Here is a 27,463-nt window from a genome sequence, read left to right as displayed (position 1 = left end):
TACCGACCAACACTTTAATTTGTTCTTCACCCTCAAATATTCTATACTCATGACTCATATGGCTAAAAAGTTATGTTTACTATAAACTTGTTGAAGAAGAAATAAACAGTAAACCCCAATTTTAGTTTATTGATGGAAAAAAAAATGATAATTGTTAAATCTTTTAATCACTATATCATGTATAATCAATATTGTTACTAACTTACTAGTTACTACCATCGAAACTTTTTTGTGTTAGCCAAACACTGTGTTATTGATTTTTTATTTTGAAGTTAGTAGTGGGTGGTTTCTGCATGCGGATGCACGATCCGCATTGTGCATTCGCTGCGGAATGTACATTATGTTGTATCATAATGTACATGGTTGTAAAAAGAACATATTGTTCAATTCTAATGTACACGAGTTATATTGAGCTTCTTTTTTGTAAAAAAGCAAAAAGATAAATAGTAATTATTTTTTTACCATACAGTAATTTCAAATCATTTTAAACTATACTCTCTCTCTAGAATTTTTCTCTCTCTACAAGATTTCTCTCCCAAAAAAGAAAAAACTGAAAACCACTTCAAGTTCATCAAACCTTAATAAAAAAATCGTTAATTTCAAACTTCTTGGTGCAAAATTGTTCAAGATGACTGATGAAAACAAAAGGTAAGCACAATTTCGACATGCATAGTTGTTCAATTTGAGTTTGATTGGTAGTTTTTTTTGCAAGTTCTTGGTGTAAATTTGTGATTTATGTGGTTTTGGTGTTGCAATGAGAAACTATATGAAGTTCTTGAAGAAAACCGACCAATTATTACATTTTGAAAAAAGAAAGCAAACAAATTAGCAAATTCAGAAAAGGTTGTAGATCTAGATAATACAATGTACATTAAAATACAATAAAATGTTCTTTTTCATATTTTATAAAGCGGATGAACATATTATAGAAACATAATGAACATATCTATATAGTTACAATGAAAAGAACATACTACTAAAATACAATGAACATATACCTTAAGTGAAAAAAACCTACTATTAAAATATAATGAACATATACCTAGAGTGAAAAGAACATGCGTGTTATTTAATAATGTTCTTTGATTGACAGTATAATGTACTTTTATTTGTGACATAAAATTAATTGTTTATTTTGAAATGTTCTTTAAATTTTGCTTTTAGATTAAGGTGGTTGAATACAAATAATATTCATTACATTATATTATCATGTTCTTTATTAATATTTCAGATGTTCTTTAGATATATATAGAACATAAAGCTATATGTTCTTTACAAAACAACTATATGTTCATTACAAAACAATTATATGTGATGATCTTTATAAGATAAATATATGTTCTTTACAAAACAACTAAATGTTCTTTACTAAACAACTATATGTTCATTCCGCCTTTTTTTTTATAAAACAAAACTGGATGCAGGGAAAAAATTTCATGAAGTTAGACTAGAAACTTTCATTTCTGATACTAGTGTAAAAAAAAAAAAAAAAAAAAAAAAAAAAAAGATTTAAACTAGCATGATTTTAAAATGTATCGCGTTTGACAAAAACTCGGATCTAATTCCAAGAACACATTTGACAAGGAAATTTCAAAGGGATGATGAGTAGCAATGTAACAATAATAATATGACAAATAAAAAAAATGAAGAAAAGTAAAAGCTGAATCAGTGAGTATGAAAACATAGTGCATCAAGGATGAAGACACAATGCGAATAAATGGCAACAACCTTGACCTACGGCAAAGGTAATCTCATCTTTTAAACAAGTGTTGTACGTACTCATATCAGAAACTCCAAAGACTCTTGTTGAAATCACCCATTTACGGAGTATCACGTTGTTTCCTTTTTTTCCTTTTTTATTTTTTTTAGATTTTTTTTATAATATAAATAAACTCATTTAACTTGTACTTTGTATAAACTGTGGTATTACGAGTAGTATTTAGTAACATACGTTGATACGTACATGAAAGGATCTAATCCTATACACTCCGTACTTTGTATATATATGTATTTGCTAAATTCTTTTTTGTTTTTTAGGCAGGTAAGATGACCTGCTCTATGAAGTCTCTCATAGAGTAACCTGATCGAGTTGTAGGCTAGGCGTTTTGATAATAAGGAGAAAAGGTAAGGGAAATAACAAATAATAACAAATTATCCTCAAAGTATACCTAATAAAAATTGAACTTCCAACCTTAGGGTTGAAAAACTGAATATGCTAAACTTTGTTAAGTACATGGTACATGTAATTGCTTAATTAGTTGAGCCAGAGTAATAATTTTTTTGAGATAATTTAGGAGCAAATTCTATTTTATCTCTTCCTAGCCGCCCAAATGTCTCTTACTACCGTCCTTGTTATACACGGTTTTCTAAGGGATGTCTTAATACCTTGGTCCTTAATAATGAGAGCCTTGCCAATGATCATGAATGATGGTCAGCTTACTTGTATACTTCGTATATGTTTAAATCTCTTATTTACAACCTAATTTCCTCCCAATCAATCAACAATCTATTTTCATGGAAGCATTAACAAAAAAAGAAAAAAGAAAAAAAATGCTTTAATGATTTTACTTGACAAGGATATTCTGAGTGGATTATAAGTAATTGTATAGAGTTTTTAACCTTGATCACAAATAAATTTACATATAATTGGTTATAACACAACACTGAAAAATTAGAGTGGAAATACATCAATTGATGAAATACAAGTAGCAAAAATTTACTTGGCCATAAAAAGTCAAAACCATGCTAAATCACTTTTCTAATAAGAGTGTAGTGATCTAATTTGATGAGTACACAAGTTAACTATCGATAAGTAATAATTAGGGCTTATTCACATTTACTAAACTGAGCTGAGTTGAACTGAACTGATTAGAGTTGAACTGAACTGATTAGAGCTGAACTGAACTGAAGTGGACATACCCTTAGTCATCTCTAACCTTAAATATAACCATATACAGAGACACAAAGTACGGAGTAGTACATATGTTGTAATTATGGTCATAAGACTCGACGTATTACACCGAGGACCAAAGATTGATGTACCAACCACTACACAATTACACATCCAACTGATCCAAGTATCCAACAACCATAGTCCATAGAGAGTAAAATGAACTTGCCAATATATTTCAAGGAGAGTACTCAAGTACAACAACATAATATAACAAACTTTATAATATCAACTCTTTACACTTGTAATCAAATCAAATACACCAATTATTATTCCACAAAATATAAAAATCTTAACAACAAAAATAAATTAAACACCCACTAGACTTATAAAACAAGAATCTTACAACCAATTCCTATTTTTCCACTTTCTATTCACATTTTCCCTTCACTTTTGCTCTTTCTCTCTCCTCCCTCTCCCGTGCCTTTGTGAATATGCACACGGTTGGGCTGAATTGGAAAGACAAACTCCTTAATTTTACTTTCTCTCTCCTCTTTTTCTCTCACTGATTGAGCTTGCTCAAAGCTGCCAGCCTACTCAAATGCTTTTCCTCTAACAATCACCTCAAAAAAAACCAATTTTTTTTTAATGAAGGAACAAATTTTAGAAACACCCATTAATTAATTTCTTCATGGGGTGCTGTCAATCCTCTGAAATTAAACACCCTTTTAACAGAAATTCTAACCCACCTTTTCACCACCAGCAAACGCCGTATACGGCTGACGTCGGTGGAGTTGACGGCGGCGCCGGCGGTGGAGGTGGGGTTGTTGTTGGGGGAGGTGGTGGTGGTGGTGGAGTTCCTGCCTTTGCTGAGTTCTCGTTTTCTGACTTGAAAACAGCAACAAATAATTTTAGTACAGAAAATATAGTGTCAGAAAGTGGTGAAAAAGCGCCTAATCTTGTTTATAAAGGCCGTCTTAAGAATCAACACTGGATTGCTGTTAAGAAGTTTACCAAATTAGCTTGGCCTGATCCTAAACAATTTGCGGTCCGTTTTTCATTAAATAAGTTTAATGGGTTTTGCATAAAGTTAATATCTTTATTGGGGTACATTGTTTAATTGGGGTTATTTGGGCATAATTTTATCTGGGTTTGTTTTTATTCATGAATTTGTTGTTTAAATTGTTGATACATTGTTTATTTGGGCAAAATGTTTTCAGGGTGTTTGGTAATTTTGCTGTTAAAATTGGTGATACATTGTATCTTTTGTGTTTTTGGCAAAATGAAGTTGGGTTTTTGTAAGTTATGTTGTTTTAAAGGGTTCAATGCATTTGCTTTTGTTTCCTTTTTGTTGGCTTTTATGCTTTTTTTTAGCATAAAATTGTGATACATTTTTGGGAAAAAGTTTTATCTGGGCATTTTTTTAGGCTTTTAGGTATTTTTGTCTCTTTTTTTTTTTGTTGGTGGCATAGTGTTTGATACATTGTTTATTTTGTGATTGTTATCATTGTAGGAGGAGGCTTGGGGAGTTGGTAAATTAAGACATCAAAGGCTTGCAAATTTGATTGGATATTGCTGTGATGGTGATGAGAGGTTGCTGGTTGCTGAATTCATGCCTAATGATACTCTTGCAAAGCATTTGTTCCACTGTAATTTGTTCTCCCATTCCTGTTTGTTGCTTCTAACTTATCCTTCCAACCAATTTCCGGCCCTGGATGTCGGTGTAGGGTTCCTGTTCTTTACTTTGATGTGGAGATAGATGACTATTTGATCATGTTATTTAGATTTTGCAAATCTTTTAATGTGGGATAAGTTTTATGCAGAAGAGAATATTGGTCTTTGAGTGACTTAAATGTCGTACCTGATTTTTACGGGCAAACATGTTTTTTTGCCCATGTTTGTTTCTATTGCGGTAAGGCAGATGCCCCTTGGTGGTCCAAAGCAATGTTGTAAGGAATGGGATTTATGCTCTATCTTGACTCCATGTGATAGGTGTTAATTCATTAAATGATGCTATGGTTTGTTTCTTCTTTGTTTGTCACTCACTCATAGTATTTATTAGGTGATCTCTACTTTATGGAGGGTGTACTAACTACATTATATCTTGGTTGATGTGCTTCCATACTGCATTGATTGTATATCGGGTTTCTGGTTGTCCGGAGTGTAGAAAGTTTGAGCCAAATATTTTGAGCAAATGCTCATTGGAACTTGTTGACTTTGGTCTGTGGTCTATATGGCATTTTGAGAGTCATTTGCCTGCTTATCAAGTAAAATTTGAGTAAAATTTGAGTTGTTAGTAGATTAGTCTGGTGATGGAGTTCACATTGCTCAATCATGTTTTCTGAAATTGTGAGAGTAATTATCATTTTATGGATAATTGGACATTTGGACATTGATTGTACTATGTGCTGCAAGGTAAAGCATGGATAAGGGCTATTAATGATCAATCTCCTCTTGACTTGAATTAGTAAAATTGATATGTCATATTCTGATGTGACAACTGACAAATGTGATTGCTGATGAGTGATGACTGCCTGACTGGGGTGTTTTAAAATGATTATTTACAAAGATTAGAGTTAGACATTGCCTTGCTAGTGAGGAAATTGAGCTAAACTTGGTTATGCTTTTATTTGAATCTTTCAATCTCGTGTAACCAGTCTAATCACCTATTATTAATGATAATTTCTCAAGTGTCAAATATTAAGTGCAACTAAAAAGGTCGGTTTTTACTGTCATTTAGGTACAGGTTCCTGTTTTTGCTGAGCTATTAATTTGTTGCGTTTATAATTTATAATTGATGATCAACTTTGTTAACATTTTTGTTAGTTTTATCTTAAGCCTTTGTTTTTTTGTTCCGCAGGGGAAAACCAGACAATTGAGTGGGCAATGCGACTGAGAGTAGCTCTCAATGTTGCTGAAGCCTTAGATTACTGCAGTTCTGAAGGTCGTCCATTATACCATGATCTAAATGCTTATAGGGTTCTCTTTGATGAGGTAGGATCATTAAAATGCAAAAAACTTTGATTTTTTTTAGTTCTCTATGCAAATACATCTACTTGATTTTGTGATTTTATGGTGGCTGTTGTAGAATGGTGATCCTAGACTTTCATGTTTTGGATTGATGAAAAACAGTAGGGATGGAAAAAGTTACAGCACCAACCTTGCCTACACTCCTCCAGAATATCTTAGAAATGGTAATTACTTCTCAGTTCTGGTTAGCCTACTTATTCCATTAAATAATTCTTAACCATCCCAAAGTTGTTTGAGTAGTTCTGACTTCTTTCTTGTAAATTTAGTATTGTCTTATAGTTATAGTAAATGTTATACTTCGTATATCTTATGCTCATATTGTTAAGTTGTTCATTTCATTTAGAAAAGAAACTGATTTGTGGTATTAGAATTTAACAGGGGTTATGAACATTTTTACATCTGAACTTGTTGTGTGGCTGCTTTGGATGTCTCTCTCTCAGAACAGAGTTTGTTAATGCATCTATAGTTATGACTATTTGACATGAGTAGAAGTGGTGAAAAGCTTAGAATAGTTAATCAGCTTGGAAAGGGTTAAGGGTCAATAAGGTCAAGGCACGGGGATACGTGATTTTTTTTCCAAGTTTCGCAAGGATATAGAATGATTAAGATATGTTAGCTGTAGACAGATTTTAGGCATTTTGTATTTCATATCGACAGATGTCCTATCTGGGATAAGCTATTCTAGAGAAGATAGTCTCAAGACTTCACCCTGTTTAAGCTGGCAAGATCAAATCATTACTGGAGCTTTGTGCAATGCTCCTGTATGGCTTTATCATTTAATATGGAAAATATCATGAATTAAGGATGTTCATTACAATACAAGAAAAAATTATAGCAAAATTATACTCCATAAGAGTAATACACAATATTTTGGGCAAAATTAAAGGATTCTTAATCTATCTATTTAATATATTAGAAGTGTTTTCAAGTCAATCCACCTGCCACATGTTGAACTATGTAATCTTATATGCTCTCCTTTTCATGATAAAATACTTGTATAATAATAACCACATAAGAAAGAAAAATTATTGAAAAAGGAGACATTCATCAAAATCATGCATTATAAGACAATGAATGTCTATTTGACAATCTAGGTGACCAAAAACTAGCTGATTATTTAATGGGGATACCATCTCAATCACCCAGTTAATAAACCTCTTCCCCGAGAACCTATACCTAGAGATTATGTATCTCATTGGAGTAGAAGGCTCAGAGCACTTTGGTAATACATCCTACCATACCGCTGCTATTATTAGGACACTTAAGTATTATAATATATCCTTAATATACTTGAAAATTGAGATGAATACAACATCATAAGTAGGGCTTTCCTGAAGTGATGGTATAATTGAAACACTACACACCACAAATTTGCAGGACGGGGTCCTGTTGTCAGGCATGGTCTGCTACTTTCCGCCTCAATCAAAGAAACTGCTGCTGCTTTGAGTGATCATGCTGGGTTACACGGCTCAGCATGCTACCTTCTGCTTTAGATCATACATTTGTTGTGGGTTTGGGCTTAAACCCAACATTAAACTTGTACATTGTCTTCTTGCCTTGGTTCATCTACAGTTTTATGTGCCAATTGTGACATCATTACTCATGGTTGACCACACATTGTTGATATACAGTCATGTCTAAGTAGCAAGAATTTTGTGCACTAGAACCCTAATTTAAAATGCAGTACTGTGCTTGCATTGTACAGTAGTACTATTACAAAATGTTTAGTCTTCAAGCTTCATCAAGCTGTATTGAACAAAACTGCCAACCAACCTCCTCCCCTCATCCCCTTAAAAACAAAGTTTAGTTTTGGGCTGACATTCTAGCATGCATTAGCTCTGACTTCCTCTCTTTGTATTTCAGGAAAAGTTACTCCTGAAAGTGTTATTTACAGCTTTGGTACAATTCTTCTGGACTTGTTGAGTGGAAAGCACATACCTCCAAGTCATGTAAGTAAAATTTGGTCACTTGATTTTACATGACTGCTAGATGATTGATCAAGTTTTGTTCATGTTTTTATCCCATTGGTAATGGCATAAACATAGTTTGTTTATCAATAGTGTAAAATTAAAGCTTGCTGTTGCATCCCACTTTTGCAAGAGTGTTTTTCTCCCTCAGAAAAGAATCACCTTGTGTGTTTTCTTTTGTGTTTCTTTGTTTAATTTCCAATTTTATGTATCATATAATTAATAAAACTTGTCTTCACATGAGGAGTTTTGCAATCACGGCCAACATCCAATTATATACAAATGGATAATCACGGCCAACATCCAATTATAGACAAATGGATTTAGTAATGGTGAAGTTTTCATCACTCTGGAAAGCAAATGCTGCTTTTAATCATTTTCTCTGAGTTCTTATTCTGGAATTGCAGCTTATTTCAGAGATATCACGTGCATTAATATATATTGATAAGATAGTTGATTATAATGTGGGGAGTTGGGGCTTCTATATTAGTGTATAAAAGCTGGATTTTCTTCTGGATAAGAAGTGATCTGGCTTAACAACACTATTGTATTTCTGGCTGTATATACAGTTATATATTTTTCCATAATTTTTTGGTTGAAGTGGTTATTCTTTCTTCATGTGCCTATTTCATTTAGGCCCTCGACATGATACGTGGCAAAAATATAATCCTTTTGATGGATTCCCATTTGGAGGGAAAATTTTCCACTGAAGAAGCCACTGCAGTTGTTGATTTGGCATCTAAATGTTTGCAATATGAACCTCGGGAGAGACCAAACACCAAGGATCTTGTTTCAACACTTGCTCCATTGAATACAAATCCAGAAGTAAGGGCCTACTACTCTCTTTTACTGGAGCTTGTCTTGTATATATGTTTTGCAACATTATCATCATTTGTAAAAAAAATTGTGGCTACTTGATTTCTCTCTTTCTCTGCCATTTTAATATGTACACTTTTCATTTACTTCATAATGAGCTTCTGCCGTTAGTAATTGTAATATTTGACGTTCAGGTTGCATCACATGTCATGCTTGGGATATCACAGCAAGAAGAAGCACCCTCTACACCACAGCGGCCTCTTTCGGCGATGGGTGAAGCATGCTCTCGGAAGGATCTCACAGCAATCCATCAAATATTGTTTATGACACACTACAGAGATGATGAGGGAACGAATGAGGTACTTGAACTATATATACTAATGTTTACATTGTGTATGTGTGTGTGTGTGTGTGTGTTTTTTTTTTTTCCTTTTTTTACCTTATTTTCTTTTGGTTCAGCTGTCTTTTCAAGAATGGACACAGCAAATGAGAGATATGCTGGAAGCGAGAAAGCGTGGAGATCATGCTTTTAAGGAGAAAGACTTCAAAACAGCCATTGACTGTTACTCTCAGGTATCTTCACACTCTTTAAACCATGAAGTTTCTGGATTATTGACCTAATCGTAGGACAAACTAAGCAACTATCTTTCCTGAAATCTATCTCATCTTGAAGTCAATGCTAGTGTAAACTATCTCTTAGACATACTGTCCTAAATTATAGAGTTTCTAGAATACTTTGGTTGCGATTATCCGTTTAAAAAAAACTCATAAGGGAGAGATAAAGGATTTAGGGAAAAAGGAACTGGAAACTTTGACTGTTTCCTGCTAGATTGAAAGTCTGAAAGTCAGTAATTGACCTTCACATTAAATTGGTTCTTTCATTGGCCAAAGCTTGTAAATTTTGGGGTTTTGATGAATCTATTTCTTTTTTTTTCCCCCCCTTCTGTTTCGGGGTCTCCTTTGGGGCAGTTTATCGATGTGGGGACTATGGTTTCGCCAACTGTGTATGCAAGGAGAAGCTTGTGCTACCTCATGAATGACCAAGCAGATGCTGCCCTTAGAGATGCAATGCAAGCACAATGTGTACATCCTGATTGGCCAACAGCCTTCTATATGCAGTCAGTTGCCCTTGCTAAACTAGACATGCAGAAGGATGCTCTTGATATGCTAAGCGAAGCATCTGGCCTTGAAGAAAAGAGGCAGAAAGGTGGAAGAGGTTGATCATCCGAAAAAGGGTAGATTGACTCTTCTCTGAACCCGAGTGTCTGTAAAACCTGAAATGGAAACAGAAGATTCTTATTGATGCAAAAATTGCATCATGTTATACTTTCGATTGTATGATTGTGTGGTCATTGTAAGTTATTGGGGGGCTGTAAGAGATTGAAAAAAAAGAGGGGGAAAAGTGAAAATGAAAATGCAATTTGCAAACAAAGTTGCAAATTATTCTTTCACCGTTCATTTTGATCAATTTGACGTGCCAAATGTGACAATTATTAGCAAGACTTGAATAGAGGAATGATACTAGCATTTCTTCTTACATATTTTGTACAGGCAACTTGTTTGAACATAAAGAGAATTATTGTCAATTTATAAACTTGATAAACTTGTCGCCTTGTCGGTGTGTGAAAATTGCTTTCCATGTCTATCATCATTCATTCATCCACCTTTAGCTTCTAATCATCTTCTTGACTCCTGTTAAGGACCTTAAGGTGCTACCATTGTTGTATTTCCTGTCTATGGTTTCACCAAGTTAAGAATAAGGGGTGTCCATTGGGCTGGGCTGGATGGGGAGGATGGCCCATTAAGAAATTCATATGGGCTAGTTTGGATGGGCCCCTTTTGTAATGGACATAAAAATGCATTTAAAAGGCACAAAAGTACATTGGCCAATTTAAAGTGTGCAGTGCTATGAATAAAATTGTACAGTAAAAACATATGGCCTTTTTTTTTTTTTTTTTTTTTTTTTTTTTTTTTTTTTTTTTTGACAGGATGGCCAATTTACCTTAAGTTAAGACTGTTTTATGAAAGTCCATTTGAAGAACATATATAAAAGAAAATAAATACCAAACATTTACTGTGCTATACTAATAACAACACATATGGCTTTAAGTCAAAGTTACTCTGTAACTAATTATAGCCATTTTATATTACCAAAACTAGTAAACAATATATCGAGTGTAAACTAAAAGGTAGTAAAAACTAAATTTACTACAAGCATAGATTTTGGTTATGTTGGATTTGTGTCATTTTCAAGCTATTACTCACATAATATAACCAAGGAAAATATAAAAAAAGAGCATATTAAAATGGGTAATAAAACACATCTTATGCTCATGCGGTGTCGAATTTGAGTTTCTCTCAATAACTTTATCTTAATTTAGAGTGGCGTCTCTAAACCTCAAACTCTTACCCACATGAGAACATGTTATCTATCCATAACCTCAATCTAACGACCCGAACATTATTAGTATGACTTATGTAACACTTATGCAATAGATAAATTGCTTATGTTTTATATTTGCTATGAGCAGTATTTGTCCCTAGAACTTTAGGAAAAAAAAAAAAGTAAAAAAAGCATGTGGTATTGTGGTGCTACCATATCTGATGGTATGTGTTGCCATTAGTCCTAGTCAGCCTGTAGTAACTTCAGAAATAAGCTAATAATGTTTTTCTCGTAAAATCAACCAAAAATTACATAAAAGTTAGAGAAAATCACAGTTACATGAACATATGTTCCCCACTCGTGCACTTGCACATTTTATGGATCATGGTATAATAAAGCTCAACAAATCATGTGATGATTCTGATGAAAACACACCCTTCTGAATGAGTAATCCATCGACCTGGGATGGAGTAGCCGACATAGCTGTATGCATATGTACCATAAATAAGAAAATTATATGTGCAGAAACCTTGGTAATTCGGTTTTAACAATAGAGGAGACAAACACGTCATTTGGATTCGTGTCTGTTGTCATTTTTGTCAATTAGTACATAGTTTATCGTGGAAAAATAAATGATATTTGCCACATCAATTTGAGTCAGGTCATTTCAATTTAGGTCTAATAGAGGGTAAACTTCGGTTTTGGGAAGTGTAATTGGGTACAGATTAATTGCACCGTGTCTTTTGAGAAGTGAAGCATTTGAGAAAACGGGGATAAACATAGGAGTTGCTTCAACTTTAACTCGACTTGGGAGACAAAATTGTTGCTGCAGCAAAGCTTGACAGCTAATTTGGACCTTGGAAACCAAGTAAAGCTAAAAGTCTAGGAGAAAGACATGCCATGAAATTAGCTGGTGTTAGCATTAAAATCATGTTACTAAATCAGAAGATTACAAAAAGAAGGGATTCTTTTTGTCTTTTTTACTTCATCTATCTACACATTTTACAACCCAAAATACTTACATGATAATCACCCCATATATATATGTTCAAAACTTGAAAGAGTTCATTGTAAAAAGATGGCTAACTCTCCCTCAAATCAACCTATTCGTTCGATTAGTTTGCCATCTAGACCTCACCCACTAGTCCCCCAAATCGACGAACATCTAGCTAGTCTAAGGTCTTTCGAGGTGGTTTCTACCTCGGTGTCACAATTATCTTCACTAGGCCACAAACTTAACATCCTTAAAGATGTGTATGATTGTTTGGGTGATTTGATTCTTCTCCCTCAAAACCAACTAAGACTTAAGCAATACTCGAATGCTAGATGCATCGATGAGTTGCTCGATGGATCATTGAGGCTCTTGGATGTATGTGGCATTGCAAAGGATGCATTGTCACAAATGAAGGAGCATATGCAAGAAATACAATCTTCTCTTAGGAGAAGATCCAATGCAGAGTTAAGCATCGGCGAGGAAATGGTTAGGTATGTGAATATGAGGAAGAAGACTAAGATGATGATAAAGAGATGCTCAAAGGATGTTAAGAGCATGATGAAGAAAAAATGTACCTTTGAAGGAGATCATAAGAATGTTGCAATGATAGATGTTTTGAGAGAAGTTGAGGGAGCAACAGCTGAAATTTTCGAGTCTTTATTAGAAGCAATTTCAGGGTCAAAGGCGCAATCTCATAGGAGAAGTGCTAGTTTGTCTGTTGTTATGTGCAAGCTGATAAGGTACCAAAATGAGTCATTTAACAAGGAAGAAGAGGTGTCAAAAAATGAATTTGAAGATATCGATTCGACTTTGAGTTCTTTGATCATTGCTCAGAAGAAGAGGAGCTGTCTCAATGTAGTGCAAGCTGAGAATTTGAGAGGAAAATTTGTGAAGTTAGACTCAGCAATTCAGGATTTGGATGAAGTGTTAGAAGGTTTGTTCAGGTGTCTGGTGAAGACCAGGGCAACCCTCCTAAATCTCAGCTACTATTAAAGTAAAGTCATCAAAAACCACCCAAAAAACCAAAAACCAGAGAAGTTTACACATGAAAATCTCTGAATTGAAATCAGTACCCTGCCTGGCCAGCCTCGACTTTGTCCAAGTTTGGGCAGAATTTTTCCGGTTTGAAAATCGTGCCTCGGGTAATTTTTCCCAGCTTTGGGAACACTTTTTTGGCCTGAAATGTTATTTCAGGCTATTTTTGCCTGAGGCACGATCCAATTAAACCCGATTTTTACAGTATTGATATGTTTTGACTTTTGAGTCCGAAGTAGTGCTTGGCCAAATAGGTCTAGCCTAAATGGACTTCTTTTTTATCGTGACCTGACTTGGTCCACGATCACCTCTATATGAAATGTCATATATGTATAGATTACCAATTTAATGTTTTTCTCATTTTCATGTTTTTGGTCCGTCAAGATGTATATTGTAATTACTTGTATGATTATATCAATGGCCCTTTTTTTACTCAAAATCAACATTGTTGTGATAAATTGATAATTATGTTGTTATGAAAAATCCGTTGTTATAAATTATACAAAATTTTGGTATAGTCCAAAACCAGATCATGTGGTTTTGGATGTAATAATATAGGTTTGAGTTAGGAGATTCGGATGGGGTTACTTTTGCCAGGTCTATACATATCAGTATGTCCTTGACTTATTCAAACAACACACAGAAGCATCTGCCTGCATCACAGGATGATGCTGTCAAATTATTCATAGCAAATAACATGTGCACAAAGATGACCTTACAGGACTCGAAAATGCTAATCATTCATTTCATAATAGTATAATCAATCACTAATTCAAAACCGTTCGTGCGTTTCATTAAAAAAACAAATTGCCAAGAAAGAAACATCAATGAGTTTTCACCCCTGAAGACAAGCTGTCAGAGCCACCAGTGTGTAGCCTCATCTTCAGGAATTTTTTAAGCTTAAATTTTCGCAACAAGTTAAACAAAGGGAAACAGATTGGAAGCTGATATGTTAGCTAGTAAGTGCTGAGAAAAAACAGAACAAAACCATTTGGTTGGATTCAGGTTCTTTAGTAAAGGTATTCATTCTCCCTTATAAACTCAAGAGCTATTTCTTCTGCAATAACTGTATCCCCAAATCTCATTATAAAGCTGCTTAAATCTTGTCTAGTGCCGGCAGAAGACTTGTATGCCAAAATAGGGGAGCACATTTTGTTATCTAGGGGCACTGCTAATGATACTTTGCTACATACAACGTAGCAGCCCCAAGACACCAGTCCGAGGCTGTGTACAAGGTAGGAGTTATTTGCCGCCACTATAGTCTAGTTTACACACTACATTGGCATAGTTTTTGTGTTTACTAATTCCATTATTACAGGCCGTAGTATGACGGATAATCATATTGTATACGTACATGTTCGAGTACTATCTTGGCCTTTCTTTTCTCTAGTGCAACATTAGTATACGTTGATCAACCAAAACTTGAATAATTAAGTAAATATAACACGAGGAAAAGATGCTTGTAAACCATCAAGTTCTTAAACAAATAATACACTGTCTAGAATGCTTATTAAATTTGACAGTTGGTCAGATTATGAAACTACATGTTTCTTTCCAATAGGGATAGATCAGATTGTTATATTATAATATGACGTGAAGCTGGAAGGAACAAGCGCGCAGCTCAACAAGACAATTAAGAAGTGTAGGTGATATATTTCCACTCGTGTGCAGCGCTGAAATTGGATCATGCCGGACATTCAACATACATAACCTCGAGTTTTTATGTATTCAAGAATATGACCATTCAGCCTACTGCGTAGTTGCCAAGTTTGATAGATAGGAGAAGACAATCTGAAAACACGGCGTGGAACCATGCAAGAAAGCGTCTAATAGAAAAAAGAAATCGCGCTACCTCTCACTTACTATGAGATTCCTCTTGTCTCCTCTTACTTAGATTATATATAAAGACAGGAGTGGGAGAGAAGACACCAAACCAAGACTTAGCTTGCAATCGAGCTCTTAGCCTTTTGCTCCCCTTAAAAGGTCCAAAAAACAATTGAAATGACTTCTTCTCCGGTTTCCAAGTCCTTTTTTCAAACCCGTTCTATAAGTTTTCCATCAAAATCTCACTCAAAAACCAATCAATTTGAACAACACTTGTATACATTGAGGTCATCTCAAGCTGCCTCGACTTCATCATCATCAGTAAGCCACAGACTTAACAGTCTTAAGGACTTGTATGACAATGCTGATGAGTTGCTTCAATTGCCTTCTAATCAACTACTTTTATCCAAAAACAAACATACAAAATCAATAGAAGAGGTCTTAAATGGGTCTCTGAGGCTCCTAGAGATTTGTGGTACATCCAGGGATGTCTTACAGCAGTCAAAAGAGCGATTACAGGACATACAATCAGTGCTGCGCAGAAGGAGCAGTGGCGAATTAAGCATTGCCAATGAAGTAACAGAATATCTAAACACAAGAAAGAAAGCCAAGAACACCATCAAAAAGTGCTTAAGAGACATCAAGGAAGCTCACAAAAACGTCGAAACAGATGCCATAGTAAGCATGCTGAAAGATACAGAAGCAATAACTATTGATACTTTCAAGTCCTTTCTGTCATACATTGCTGGTGCAAAGTTACAGTCCCAGAAAAGCAGTTGGTCTGTAGTTTCCAAACTAATCAACCAGGGTGGAAACAAGGAGGCAGCATCATCAGTTAGCGAATTCGACATTGTTGATGATACATTGGATTTACTAATCCTGAAGAAGAAAACTGGCATTAATATGTCACAAGTAGAGAATATTAAAAGTCAGATGGTAAAACTAGAGTCTGAAATTCAAGATTTTGATGAAGCATTAGAATGCTTGTTTAGGCATCTTGTTAGGACTAGAGCAACTCTTCTTAACATTCTAAGTAATTAGAGTACAAATTACTTCTGTACAAATTATAGCTAGGCTTCAAATTGTGAATAAAAGTGCAATATTTATGTATACAATTTTCTATAATTCTACATTTCGTTGTCAATTTATCTATCGATCCAAGTTGCTAATGTTCACAATCACTTGTTGCTAATGTATCTATCGATCCAAGTATTCATATCACAAAACTGATATGAATACTTGTTGTCCAATTGGCTATTTTGAGAAAATTTTCTATAATTTTTTGCTTAAATGAAGTGTCTAAGTACCTTATTCATCATATGAAGTGTCCGAGTACGTTATTCATATGAGGTGTTAAGAATTCGACATGGGTATTTGAGGTAAATATGTTGAAATGCCGGGATGGATATGTATAAGATTTAAACTTGTGATCTTTTCTTTCACACTAGCTCAAATAGCCGAATTCACCAAAAAAGCAAACATACTTCATAAAATTTATGAATCTTTTTAACACCTTATAATCTCATCAATGCATTAACAATTTTCCCTTAGATGAGTCAACATTGATCTCATTTTAATCTTACTACCAACAACTTTGTTTATGCATAGTCGAGGGTAAGATGTTTAATCTATTCACCTTATTTATACTTATTACGAAAAATAGATTAACACATAATCAGATTAAATAATTTTACAATGATTACAATTAAAATAATTTCAACATGTTTAAATAAATTCAAGTAGGCAAATTTTAAATTACTCCCTTTGTTTTGTTTTTTTTTTTTTTTTTTTGGATCCCATTTTGACTTTTTATCGTCAAACTTTTAAAATTTTGACCAAACATTCACATTAATATATTTTTTCTAAAAAAAGTAACATATGTTGTTGGATTATCTTGATGTATAGTTTTATAAAAGTAATATCAAAGTTCTATAAAATATATAATTAAAATTTTTATTTATTTATATAATTAAAGATATTAATGGTTAAAAGATTATTTTAAAACCCGTACATAGTCAAAATGAGACAGACAAAAAGAAACGGAGGAATTAGGTAAAGTGAAAGTAGTAAATTTACCCTGTGGACCTGTGGTAATTTTCATTGCAAAATAGAAGATCGCCGGAAACGTTAGACCCTTTTCTCCGACGAAATATTATGGCCGTCATTTGCGACTCTTTGAGGCGTCACTTTCCTATCAACGCAAACCCTTCCTTTTCACTCTCTTCTTTGCCAGGTACCAACAATCAATTGTTTCTTATTTTCACTTTTTAATTTATGATGTTGTTTTGTGCAGATTTTGCCCTAAATTTTCTTTACATTTACCCAATTTTTAATTCTTATTCATTACAAAGTATTATCTACACCAAAAACTACCTTTTGTTTTCTTTTGGGAATTGGAAAGGAGTTGTCTTATTTCTTGCTTGAATTTTTTTTTTTTTTTTTTTTTTTTTTATCAGGAACTAGGAAGTGATCATCCCAATTTGTTAATTAATTGCTGAATTTTATGCACCATGAGTGGAATTTTGAGACTATTATTTTATCAACACACTAATTCAATACTCCCTATTTCGTATTTGCCCTAGAAATCAACTTTCACTTTTTAAGAGTTGTATTGGATTTGTAGTTATCTTTGCACACTAATTTAACTGGGTTTGCATTGGATTATTGTTTTAATTGGGAAAATTAAGAGGACAAACCTAAAAGGAAAATGGGGTAATTTATTGGGGACAGTTGTGAAGAGTTGGGATAGTAGGGAATGTAGGGGTTTGAATCTTGTTTCGATTTTATTTGGCGATTTTATTTGGAGAAGAAAATGAGTTTGCAAGAGCATGTAGCACTAGATAAAAATGAATGAAGAAAGATGGTATTTGTGGATATATATAGAGATTAAGGGTGTGTTCTCGTACGTTGAAATTCAGTTCAGTTCACTTCAGCTCCTAATTTCCTTCTCTTATAAAATATTCATTTCATTTCAACTCAGCTCAGTTAAGCTGAGTTCAGTCAATGAGAACAAGCCCTAAGTAGATTAGTGGTTCATGTAGTCGACTTCATTTTTTTCCATTTAAGGCTTTGGATTTCTTGTTGTTTGGTGTAATTAGTTTGTCACTCCGTAGTACACTTCATTTGATCTTTTTCCTCTTCGAAGTCAGATTTTTCGGTTGTTTGAGGCTTTGAGCCTAATATTTGACCATTGTATCCATATTTATTTTTTAAAGGGATGCACCTTTTGAGGTTTCGTCTTAAACACTTTTAAATACTCCAATTTATGCAATACACATTTATGCATTTTTAACATGATTGCCGTTTGTTTTCTTATTAATTAGATTGTTAATTGTATCTAATTTCATGTGTATTATACTTTATGGCTCTTGGAAGGTACAAAATTGTTCCTAAGTGCTTTTATGTGGTGAACCTAATCATGAAATGACTAAATTTGCTTTTCTGTAAGTTATATTCCCCTCCATCCGAAAATGACAGTCACATTGACACAATCCCTCGATATTAAGTTTGTGATACAATTATGCTCGCTGACCCTTTATAAAATTATAATGGCTGGATTGCTCTCATAATACTGTGTAAAAATTTTGACAAATTATTATATTTCAATTTGTAATGATTGTAGAACAATTTGTTTATGTTTCACCAATGATAAAAGCTCATATCTTGAGAGTAGACCAATGCTGAATTAAGATGAAAATGATAGAATTGCCCTGAACAATTTACTACCCATTTTTAAAGGTGAAGAATGAAGCTATCCAAAATTATTGTTCTACCTTCTGAATATTCGCAATTGTTGTCAGCCACAAGTGAGTTGGTTTTTGCTTTATCTTCATACTCACTGATTGCAAATGTTTTGGTTGAGTTTGGTTGAAGTCTATTGAAGATGTGGTGACACAAGGAAACTTTAATCCATGAACATTATTTCCATACTTTTAGCTGAAATGTTTAAGTTGTCTAAATTGAGTGAAGAATCATTGTAGACTGCATAGGCAGTAGGATTTTAGGATGAAAAGTTAACATTTGGGTGTATAAGAAATGGAATTTAAGAGAGTGAACGTATTTGTCTACGTGTTATACTCATTTGTTGGCTTGTGCTAAAATGTTTTCATAATTTTATGGCAACAAATCATGATAACCCTTCCTTATTTTATTTATTATTCGATGTGGAATGTAAGTAGTTGCATTTATGGTAATTATTATATTCCTAATCTTGGCTTATTAATTAATTATCTACTAGTCATGTTCTGATCATGTCATGTGTTGCTTCTGCAACCTATGTAACAGGAAGTGGACGTGCCGGAGTGGTTATCGGGCATGACTAGAAATCATGTGGGCTTTGCCCGCGCAGGTTCGAATCCTGCCGTCCACGCATTTTTTTTTTCTTCAAATTTTGAGCGCATGAATTTTTTCAGTATGATCTTATCTTAGATACCGTGCATCATCTACACTATGAAAGCAGAATTATGCTGCTAGTCTAAAGATTTTCTAAATATAAAGCTTTAATATGAATATTATTTTCATTACTGTGATGTGTGATCAACTATAAGTGCTCAAAAACTTGTTTATGTTATGCTGTCATTAGCTTTGTTCGAACAGAAGTGGTAGACATTCTGGAGTGATTATCGGGCACTGGACAAAATCACGTGGGCTCTCTCTATGCAGGTACCGAGGTACGAATCTAACCCGATTTTTTTTTTTTTTTTTTTTAAACATGAAAAATCACAAATGTGTCGTAAGTTATTCAATAGTAGACCTAAATATGACCGAAAAATAAGTTTTTATCCAAATGGGACTATAACCAAACTATTAAAAGGATATAAAATGAACATATTCTAAGAAAATTTTCTGAACGTCGAAGATGTATTATGTGTCTATTCATTATGAATTAAGGTCTATCCATACTATCCCTCTACCTTTGAAAATTAAACAAATTCTCGTCCTAGGTGGGGTTAGGAGAGGTTCTTATAAAATTTCTCTGGCTAATAGAGATTTCGTTTCTTAATTATCCTTTATTCTAGAGAGTGATGAATGCTTGTTTAAGGTTATGAATAAAAAGCGCAAATAGATTTTTTAACCTCTTTAGTTCTCAGTCCTTTATATGTACGGAGTATATCCAAACTATAAGAGAAGAAGACATTAATATTTAAGAAAATGGGGATGATATAGTAACTTAATTTATGTTCAACGATTCTACTATATGAATACACTATACATGACACACTAGTAAAACTCATATATAATACTCCACTTTATTAATGAGCTGATTTCTAGCAACAAACAACCATCTCATCCCTCTGTAACTCTCATTTACTTTGAAGGGAGGATAGTAAAACAAGATTAAAGCTCAATTAATTAAACCAAATTAGTCACATCTAGCACAACTAATTAAGTAGAGTTGATCATAATATTTGAGAAATTAGAGTTGGGCTAGAGAAGTTCAACAAATTCTCTAGCCATGGGCTGCATGATAATGAGCAAAACGGGTCTTGGCCCCAATCCATACCCGACTTCGGAACTTGAAGTTCTAAGTTCTCCTTTCCAAAGGGTAGTTGTATAGTGTTAGGAGTAGGAGTAACAGCAGCAGCAGCTACTTTGCAATTGTTCTCCACAAAAGTAGTTTGCTCTTCCTTCTTCAAAGTTGTAATCATATGGTTTGTAGACATTGGTGCAAAAAAGTCTTGCAATAATTGTCCGGTACCATTATTGACATTAGCATTAGCATTAGCGTTAGCGTTAGCGTTAGCATTAGCATTAGCAGCACCGAAAAAAGAGTGATGAGTATCATTTGATGATGATAGAGGAGATGTGGGATAAGAGTATGCTAATCCATTTGTTGACTTCTCCTCTTCCTTGGCTGCTCTTTGTTCTAGTTCTTTTAATGAGGTTGCTTTTCTGTATATCTTGCACAATACTATGTCCTGCATCAACATTATCTACCATGAGACTCGTATTATAACAAAGGATATACGGAGTAAACTGAAGTGATTTTTACTGATTAAAACTGATTTTTGCGTCTGTATATATGTTTTTTGATGATAGAACCTTGGTGGGGCCTATCATTTGGTAATACATGTGGAATTTAATGTGGACTTTAGGAAAGATCCTCGACTTTTCACATTAATTGAAGGTAATATTGTTCGATGTTTATGTGTGTATATGGATAGTAATGAAAAATTTGATATGCATCAATAGACAAACCTTAGGCAAAACATAATTATCAGGGAGGCGGTATTCATTCATAATCCAATCAGTCTTGGTACCTCTTGGTGCTCTACCTTGGTAGAACACAAGAGTCTTCCTTAACCCGATAACCCGTTTAGGCTCCGACAAGCTCACAATCTTTCGGTCCGAACCTGTAGCCTTCCAAAACCCATGTTCAGTGGTTCTGTTAGGCCTTCCACCATTACTATGCTTCCTGTCTCTTGGAACAAAGAAGTACCACTCTCTTTCTCCTATTTTCGCCAACCCTGCATTTTCATGTAACATTTTTAGTTATACATACGTACTAAAACTTCACTAAATGAATCAAACTCATCAATAATCTCAATGATAGTTGCATATTATTACAATATTACGTAAAAACTCGTTATAATGCCATAGAAAATATATAAATCAATTGTAAAACAATATTGTGCATGTAACAAACCTGGTAAATCCCAAGGATCAAAGCGATAAATGTTAAGACACCCAATGATATCATGGTGCATTTTTCTTCCATTAACCATGTTCTTAAGGTAAAAATCCAAGAGTTCTTCTTCTGTAGGATGGAATCGAAAACCGGGTAATTCGAAACTTGGGGAAGTTTTATTATCCATGACTTCTATATATATATTTTTCAAATACTCTTTTTTGTACTACAAGTTATTTGAGAAAACTATGGTTAATGAAATAGAAGCATGAAAGTATTTATAAGGAACGAAATACAAAATCTAATGTTTTTGTAGAATAAAAGAAATGATGGTAATGTTTAAATAAAGAGAGGCATGAACGAAAAGTCTAGGAAAGAGTGGACTTGAAGTGGGGTCAATTGATGTTGGACCCACACGGTGTAGACTGACCCACTGAAGATGATAATATCACCTCTTAATTTGGTTAATCTTAATCCCTTTAAACTTATTAGTGAGTCTTAAAACTATCAAACAAACTATTGTCAATTGATGAGTCTTGGTGCTTGACTCACTTTTTTTTATTTTTGGTAAGACTATTCTTTGTACAAACAAAATGGAGAATTGTTTGTGAATTGTATTTGTGGTGATTTAGCTGCTTAGCGCGGTTTATTTTCATATTATATTCACTTATTTACAACTATTTTAACGTTTTTATGTTTTTTGGTAACTCTTATTGAATTTTGTCTAAACTTATCAATTTATTAAGTGAAAAGCACAAAAGCTTAGTTTTTGATGTTTGAATGTTGATTCTTCAAAATATCATAACAAAATTTTATTTTAACTCTATGGATAATGTTTGTTAATTAAGCTCTATCCACGCCTATTCCTTTGTGCACTTATGGATAATGTTTGTTAATTAAGCTCTGTCCACACCTTGATCAGGACACCTTTGAGAAAAATAAATTATTTTTGAATGACATTTATTACAAGTGGCGGTTTAAGGGCAATCATGCACTTACATCTTAACCCGTATCTTATTTTTGTATGACAATATGTCCTTAAACCGTTATTTAGCTCATTTATATATACTTCGTATTACAAATAGGTTTCATTGGGCACCGTTTTTATTCTTATTTTTTTGGGGGGATAAATTATTTGGTAGTTAAGTATAGGCTAATATACATCTGGATATATAATAAACGGATTTTTTTACCAGCAGTTTAAGTTAGTTTAAGCATGTAAAGTTACTTTAACTTGCTATTATATTTTCACTATATTTACAACAAAGAAATGCCCTTGCAAATGGTTGAAATTTTCCGGGTAATGATGTAAGTGCATGATTATATCCTTTTCAAGTATATCTTGGATTCTTGGTGCATTGGTAATATTAGTACTACTACGAGTACTAATTCAAAGTAATGAAGTCAATTTCAAGCTTCAACCACAAAAAATTGTTAACGGTCCAAATTCTAGATTAAACTGGTGGATTATTACCTCATATGTCAAATTGTTTACCAAGTCTTATGTTGACGTCTCTTTCGTCTAGTCCATTAATAGTATACGGACAACAACAATTGCAGATGGCCAAATAAAATTTTGCATAACCATGAATATGATGGCTGTCTAAATTCATTATATTCTTCAATGTAATTTCATCATATTATTATTATTATTGAAGTCTTCCGTTTTATATTATGGGTTCTTATTTTATTTTTTGATGTTATTTATATTAAAATTAAACGTGTATTAAGCACCAAACAATGTGTTTATGATTAGTTTCACTTTATCAATATTTAAAGTGTAAATTTAACAAACATTGTAACTTATGATTACAAGTTTACAATTATGTTATTAGGAGTGGGGGTTACTTGTCTCTTGTGGTACTATTTGGTTGGCAAAAATATGACATTTCTTTCTCTCTAAGAAGGACTATGGAATGGAATTAATAATCTAGGAAATTTGTAAGGCATCACTAATCAACATTTGGAAGAAATAGAGTTACAGTAGAAAAATTTACTCTGTATTTGAGAGATGGTCTCATGGTCATATACCGAAAGTCCGAAATTATGAAGATATGGAAGAATGGAGGATAAGAAAGTATTAGAATTTGAGGAAGTATTAGAATTTCAAATAGTACAATTTTAAGTATAATTAGTTTGATAAGAAAGAAATATGACTTATGACCATTGTTTTACTAGAGTTGCTATATTCTTTTGTTTGAACATCGTAAACAAAAGAATTAAAACAATTAGGTTACACACACTAGATGTAGAAATGAAAAATGTACTATTATTGGCCATGTCACTTGCCTTGTGAATTTCTGAATTTCTGAGCCTTTTAGCAATCTATCTTGATAACAGCATAATAGACTTAGGCCCCGTTTTTTAGAGCTGCTCTGCTCTGCTTTGCTCTGCTGAAATCTGCTCTGCTTTGCTCTGCTCTGCTTTGCTCTGCTGAAATTTGCTCTGCTCTGCTCTGCTCTGCTTCAATCTGCTCTGCTCTGCTTAAAATTAATACTTAATATTGAATTATTATAATAATAATGTATATTTAATAAAAATAATAATAAATAATTAATACTTAATGATAATAATAATTAATATTTAATAATAATAAATAAATAAATAATATTTATTAATAATAATACTTCCTCCGTTTTCTTTTACTTGCAACACAGCCTTGTGGCACGTGTTTTGAGCTCTGGTTTATGTAATGTAAATGGACAAATTTTTCATTATAATTTTTACAAATGATACTTAACTCTATTCTAATTTTCGTGTAAAAATTATATTGATAAAATCGCTCGTTTACCCTCACGAATCATCTCCTAAAACTGCGTGCTTAAAAGGTGTGTTGCACGTAAAAGAAAACGGAGGAAGTATATAATTAATATTTAATAATAATAATATAATTAATATTTAATAATAATAATAATTAATATTTAATAATAATATAATTAATATTTACTAATAATAATATTAATAATAATATAATTAATATTTAATAATAATAATATTAATAATAATATAATTAATATTTAATAATAATATATTAATAATAATATAATTAATATTTAATAATATTAATATTATTAATAATAATTAATTTTTAATAATAAAATTTAATGATTATAATAATAGTAATAATAGTAGTAGTAGTAGTTGTAGTAGTAATAATAATAATAATAATAATAATAATAATAATAATAATAATAATAATAATATTTAATATTTAATAACAATAATAAAGCATTACAATTATTATTATTATAGTATTAGTAGTAGTAGTAGTAGTAATAATAATAATAATAATAATAACAATATTAGTAATAATAATAATAATAATAATGATAATAATAAAAAATAATAATAATAATAATAATAATAATAATGAAATCTGCTCGGCTCTGCTTTGCTCTGCTTCAATCTGCTCTGCTCTGCTTTGCTGAAATCTGCTCTGCTCTGCTTTGCTCTGCTCTGCTGAAATCTGCTCTGCTCTACCCAGAAGCTCAAAAGAACAGGGCCTTAGGCCCTGTTTGATTCACCTTAATTTTACTGAACTGAAATTATTTTTACTGAACTGAACTTATTTTTACTGAACTGAACTTAATTTTACTGAACTGAAATTATTTTTACTGAACTGAAATTATTTTTACTGATTTTCTATTATAATTCTTCTTTAAGAAAACTTATTTTTACTGAACTGAACTTATTTTTACTGAACTGAAATTATTTTTACTGAACTGAACTTATTTTTACTGTACTGAAATTATTTTTACTTAATATTATTTTTTTAAGGTGAAAAGAACAGGGCCTAATAGTGATGTACAAGTATGTAGGATATGGATATCTTCTAGTACAAAACGAGTGAGATCATATTTTCAATAATACTCGTATCACAATTTCTTCTAAAAAATTGTGTACGGGAAATAAATGAGATTTTTATTTAAAGACATAAATTAAATTTTGATTAAATTAGTGAAAAGTGAAGATTCAATTGACCAATTCAAATATCAATCCTTTTCATTTCAGTAGTAATGTAGATTTAGAATATTGCAAATTAATTAATGGAGATAATCAATAATTAAAAGAAAGAATGATACTTTAGGATCTTTCCTAATCATCATAACCTCCAAAGAATCAAATATAGACTTGGAAAATAATGTTAAACAAATAACTTTAAGTTGACCTAAGTCTACCATCCACTGAAAAAGCACTATGAGTTTCTTTGTATTTTTGAGATATACTCGTATCTAAAAATGAGCTAAAACTAGAATATATTCCTTTACTCTTTCCATAATTGATGGGAAAAAAAATAGAATAGTAAAAGTTTTATAAAAATTTCAAAGCTTCTTATTATCTAGACTTTTTTTTTCAGATTTTTTTGATTGTTGAATGCAAGGTTTGAAACATTCAACCATTTGATAATAATTGGACCATACTTTTGTGTTTGCTGTTCAAGCCTGAGGATTCGGAGCCGACGTCGAAAAATTTTGTGATCCTAGGGGATATATTTCGGGGTCATATAATGCCGTTTGGAAGCGTATATGATCATTATATATGTTGTCATAAACATCCGTGGTATGTTTGAGTTAATGAAATCGGTGCAAGTTCTAAACAGGTAAATTGACCGTTTAAAGGCAAATTGGATAGTTCCACCCACCCAATTGAACTCCCAGGTATGGTAGACATTTCGGCAATTTTTATTTCTAGATAAATTAAAGTTAAAAAATTGCAAAATTGAAGAATATTATCCACGCTTTTTGAGGAATTTTGGAGAATTCGGGGCCCGGTGTCGAAAAGACTTGTGATCTTAGGGGATACATGTCGGAGTCATATAATGCCGTTTGGAAGCAAATATGACCATTATAAAAGTTATTATAAACGTCCGTGGTAGGTTTGAGTTAACGAAATCGGTGCAAGTTATAAATAGGTGAATTGACCGTTTAAAGACAAATTAGATGGTTCCACACACCCAATTGGACTCTCCGAGGGTATTAGGGAACATGGTAATCATCTCGGCAATTTTTATTTCAGGGCTAAAAAAAGTCAAAATTTTCCAAAATTAAAGGCTATTATCCACGCTTTTTGAGAAATTTTGGAGGATTCGGGGCTCGGTGTCAAAAAGTCTTGTGATCCTACAACATACATCGCGGAGTCATATAATGTCATTTGGAAGCATATATAACCATTATATGCTGTCTTAAACGTCCGTGTTAGGTTTGAGTTAACAAAATCGATGCAAATTGTAAATAGGTAAATTGACAGTTTAAATGCAAATTGGATGGTTTCACCCACTCAATTGGACACCTGGAGGGTATTAGAGACCATGGTAAACATCACGGCAATGTTTATTTTCGGGCGAATTAAAGTTAAAAAATTCCTACATTGAAGGCTATTATACACGCTTTTTGAGAAATTTTGGAGGATTTAGGGCCCAGTGTCGAAAAGTCTTATGATTCTAGGGGATACATATCGGGGTCATATAATGTCGTTTGGAAGCGTATATGACCATTATATATGTTATCATAAACGTCCGGGGTAGGTTTGAGTTAGCCGAATCGGTGCCAGTTATAAAAAGGTAAATTGACCGTTTAAAGGCAAATTGGATGGTTCTACCCACACAATTGGACTCCCAGAGGGTATAAGGGACCATGGTAAACATCTCGGCAATTTTTATTTCTAGATGAAAAAAAATTCCAAAATTGAAGGCTATTATCCACGGTTTTTAAGGAATTTTAGAGGATTCAAGGCCCAGTGTCGAAAAGACTTGTGCTCCTAGGGGATATATCTCAAGGTCATATAATGCCATTTGGAAGCGTATATGACCATTATATATATTGTCATAAAAGTCCGTGGTAGGTTTGAGTTAACGAAATTGGTGCAAGTTATAAACAGGTAAATTGACCGTTAAAAG

At 32.9% G+C, this 27,463-nt stretch overlaps 4 protein-coding genes and 1 non-coding gene across 5 annotated transcripts; 4 read left to right on the top strand and 1 right to left on the bottom strand.

Moving 5' to 3' along the window:
* The first annotated feature begins 3,303 nt into the window (after positions 1 to 3,303).
* LOC145619082 (serine/threonine-protein kinase BSK1-like) lies at positions 3,304 to 10,240 on the top strand. The gene is made up of 9 exons (XM_081673681.1): positions 3,304 to 3,938; positions 4,404 to 4,539; positions 5,751 to 5,884; positions 5,979 to 6,084; positions 7,784 to 7,869; positions 8,524 to 8,712; positions 8,898 to 9,062; positions 9,163 to 9,276; positions 9,673 to 10,240. The coding sequence occupies exons 1-9, from the start codon at positions 3,582 to 3,584 to the stop codon at positions 9,922 to 9,924; spliced, it is 1,539 nt and encodes a 512-aa protein (XP_081529807.1). The 5' UTR covers positions 3,304 to 3,581; the 3' UTR covers positions 9,925 to 10,240.
* Positions 10,241 to 12,164: 1,924 nt separating this feature from the next.
* On the top strand, positions 12,165 to 13,073 carry LOC145620150 (uncharacterized). The gene has a single exon (XM_081674787.1). It carries the CDS (start codon positions 12,165 to 12,167, stop codon positions 13,071 to 13,073), a length of 909 nt encoding a protein of 302 aa, XP_081530913.1.
* Positions 13,074 to 15,116: 2,043 nt separating this feature from the next.
* LOC145620149 (uncharacterized) lies at positions 15,117 to 15,980 on the top strand. The gene has a single exon (XM_081674786.1). The coding sequence runs from the start codon at positions 15,117 to 15,119 to the stop codon at positions 15,978 to 15,980; it is 864 nt and encodes a 287-aa protein (XP_081530912.1).
* Positions 15,981 to 19,226: 3,246 nt separating this feature from the next.
* TRNAS-AGA (transfer RNA serine (anticodon AGA)) lies at positions 19,227 to 19,308 on the top strand. The gene has a single exon. It is a non-coding gene; the product is annotated as a tRNA-Ser (tRNA).
* A 752-nt stretch (positions 19,309 to 20,060) lies between these two features.
* On the bottom strand, positions 20,061 to 21,862 carry LOC145619552 (NAC domain-containing protein 6-like). The gene is made up of 3 exons (XM_081674268.1): positions 21,586 to 21,862; positions 21,138 to 21,406; positions 20,061 to 20,857 (listed from the first exon to the last, which is right to left on the bottom strand). Exons 1-3 carry the CDS (start codon positions 21,752 to 21,754, stop codon positions 20,339 to 20,341), a joined length of 957 nt encoding a protein of 318 aa, XP_081530394.1. The 5' UTR covers positions 21,755 to 21,862; the 3' UTR covers positions 20,061 to 20,338.
* Positions 21,863 to 27,463: the final 5,601 nt, after the last annotated feature.

The sequence above is a fragment of the Chenopodium album genome, chromosome 27 (genome assembly GCF_948465745.1).
Source record: "Chenopodium album chromosome 27, dcCheAlbu1.1, whole genome shotgun sequence".
NCBI classification, from domain to species: Eukaryota; Viridiplantae; Streptophyta; class Magnoliopsida; order Caryophyllales; family Amaranthaceae; genus Chenopodium; species Chenopodium album.
The sequence above is the reverse complement of the archived record's forward strand: the minus strand, read 5'-3'. Positions and strand labels throughout refer to the sequence as shown.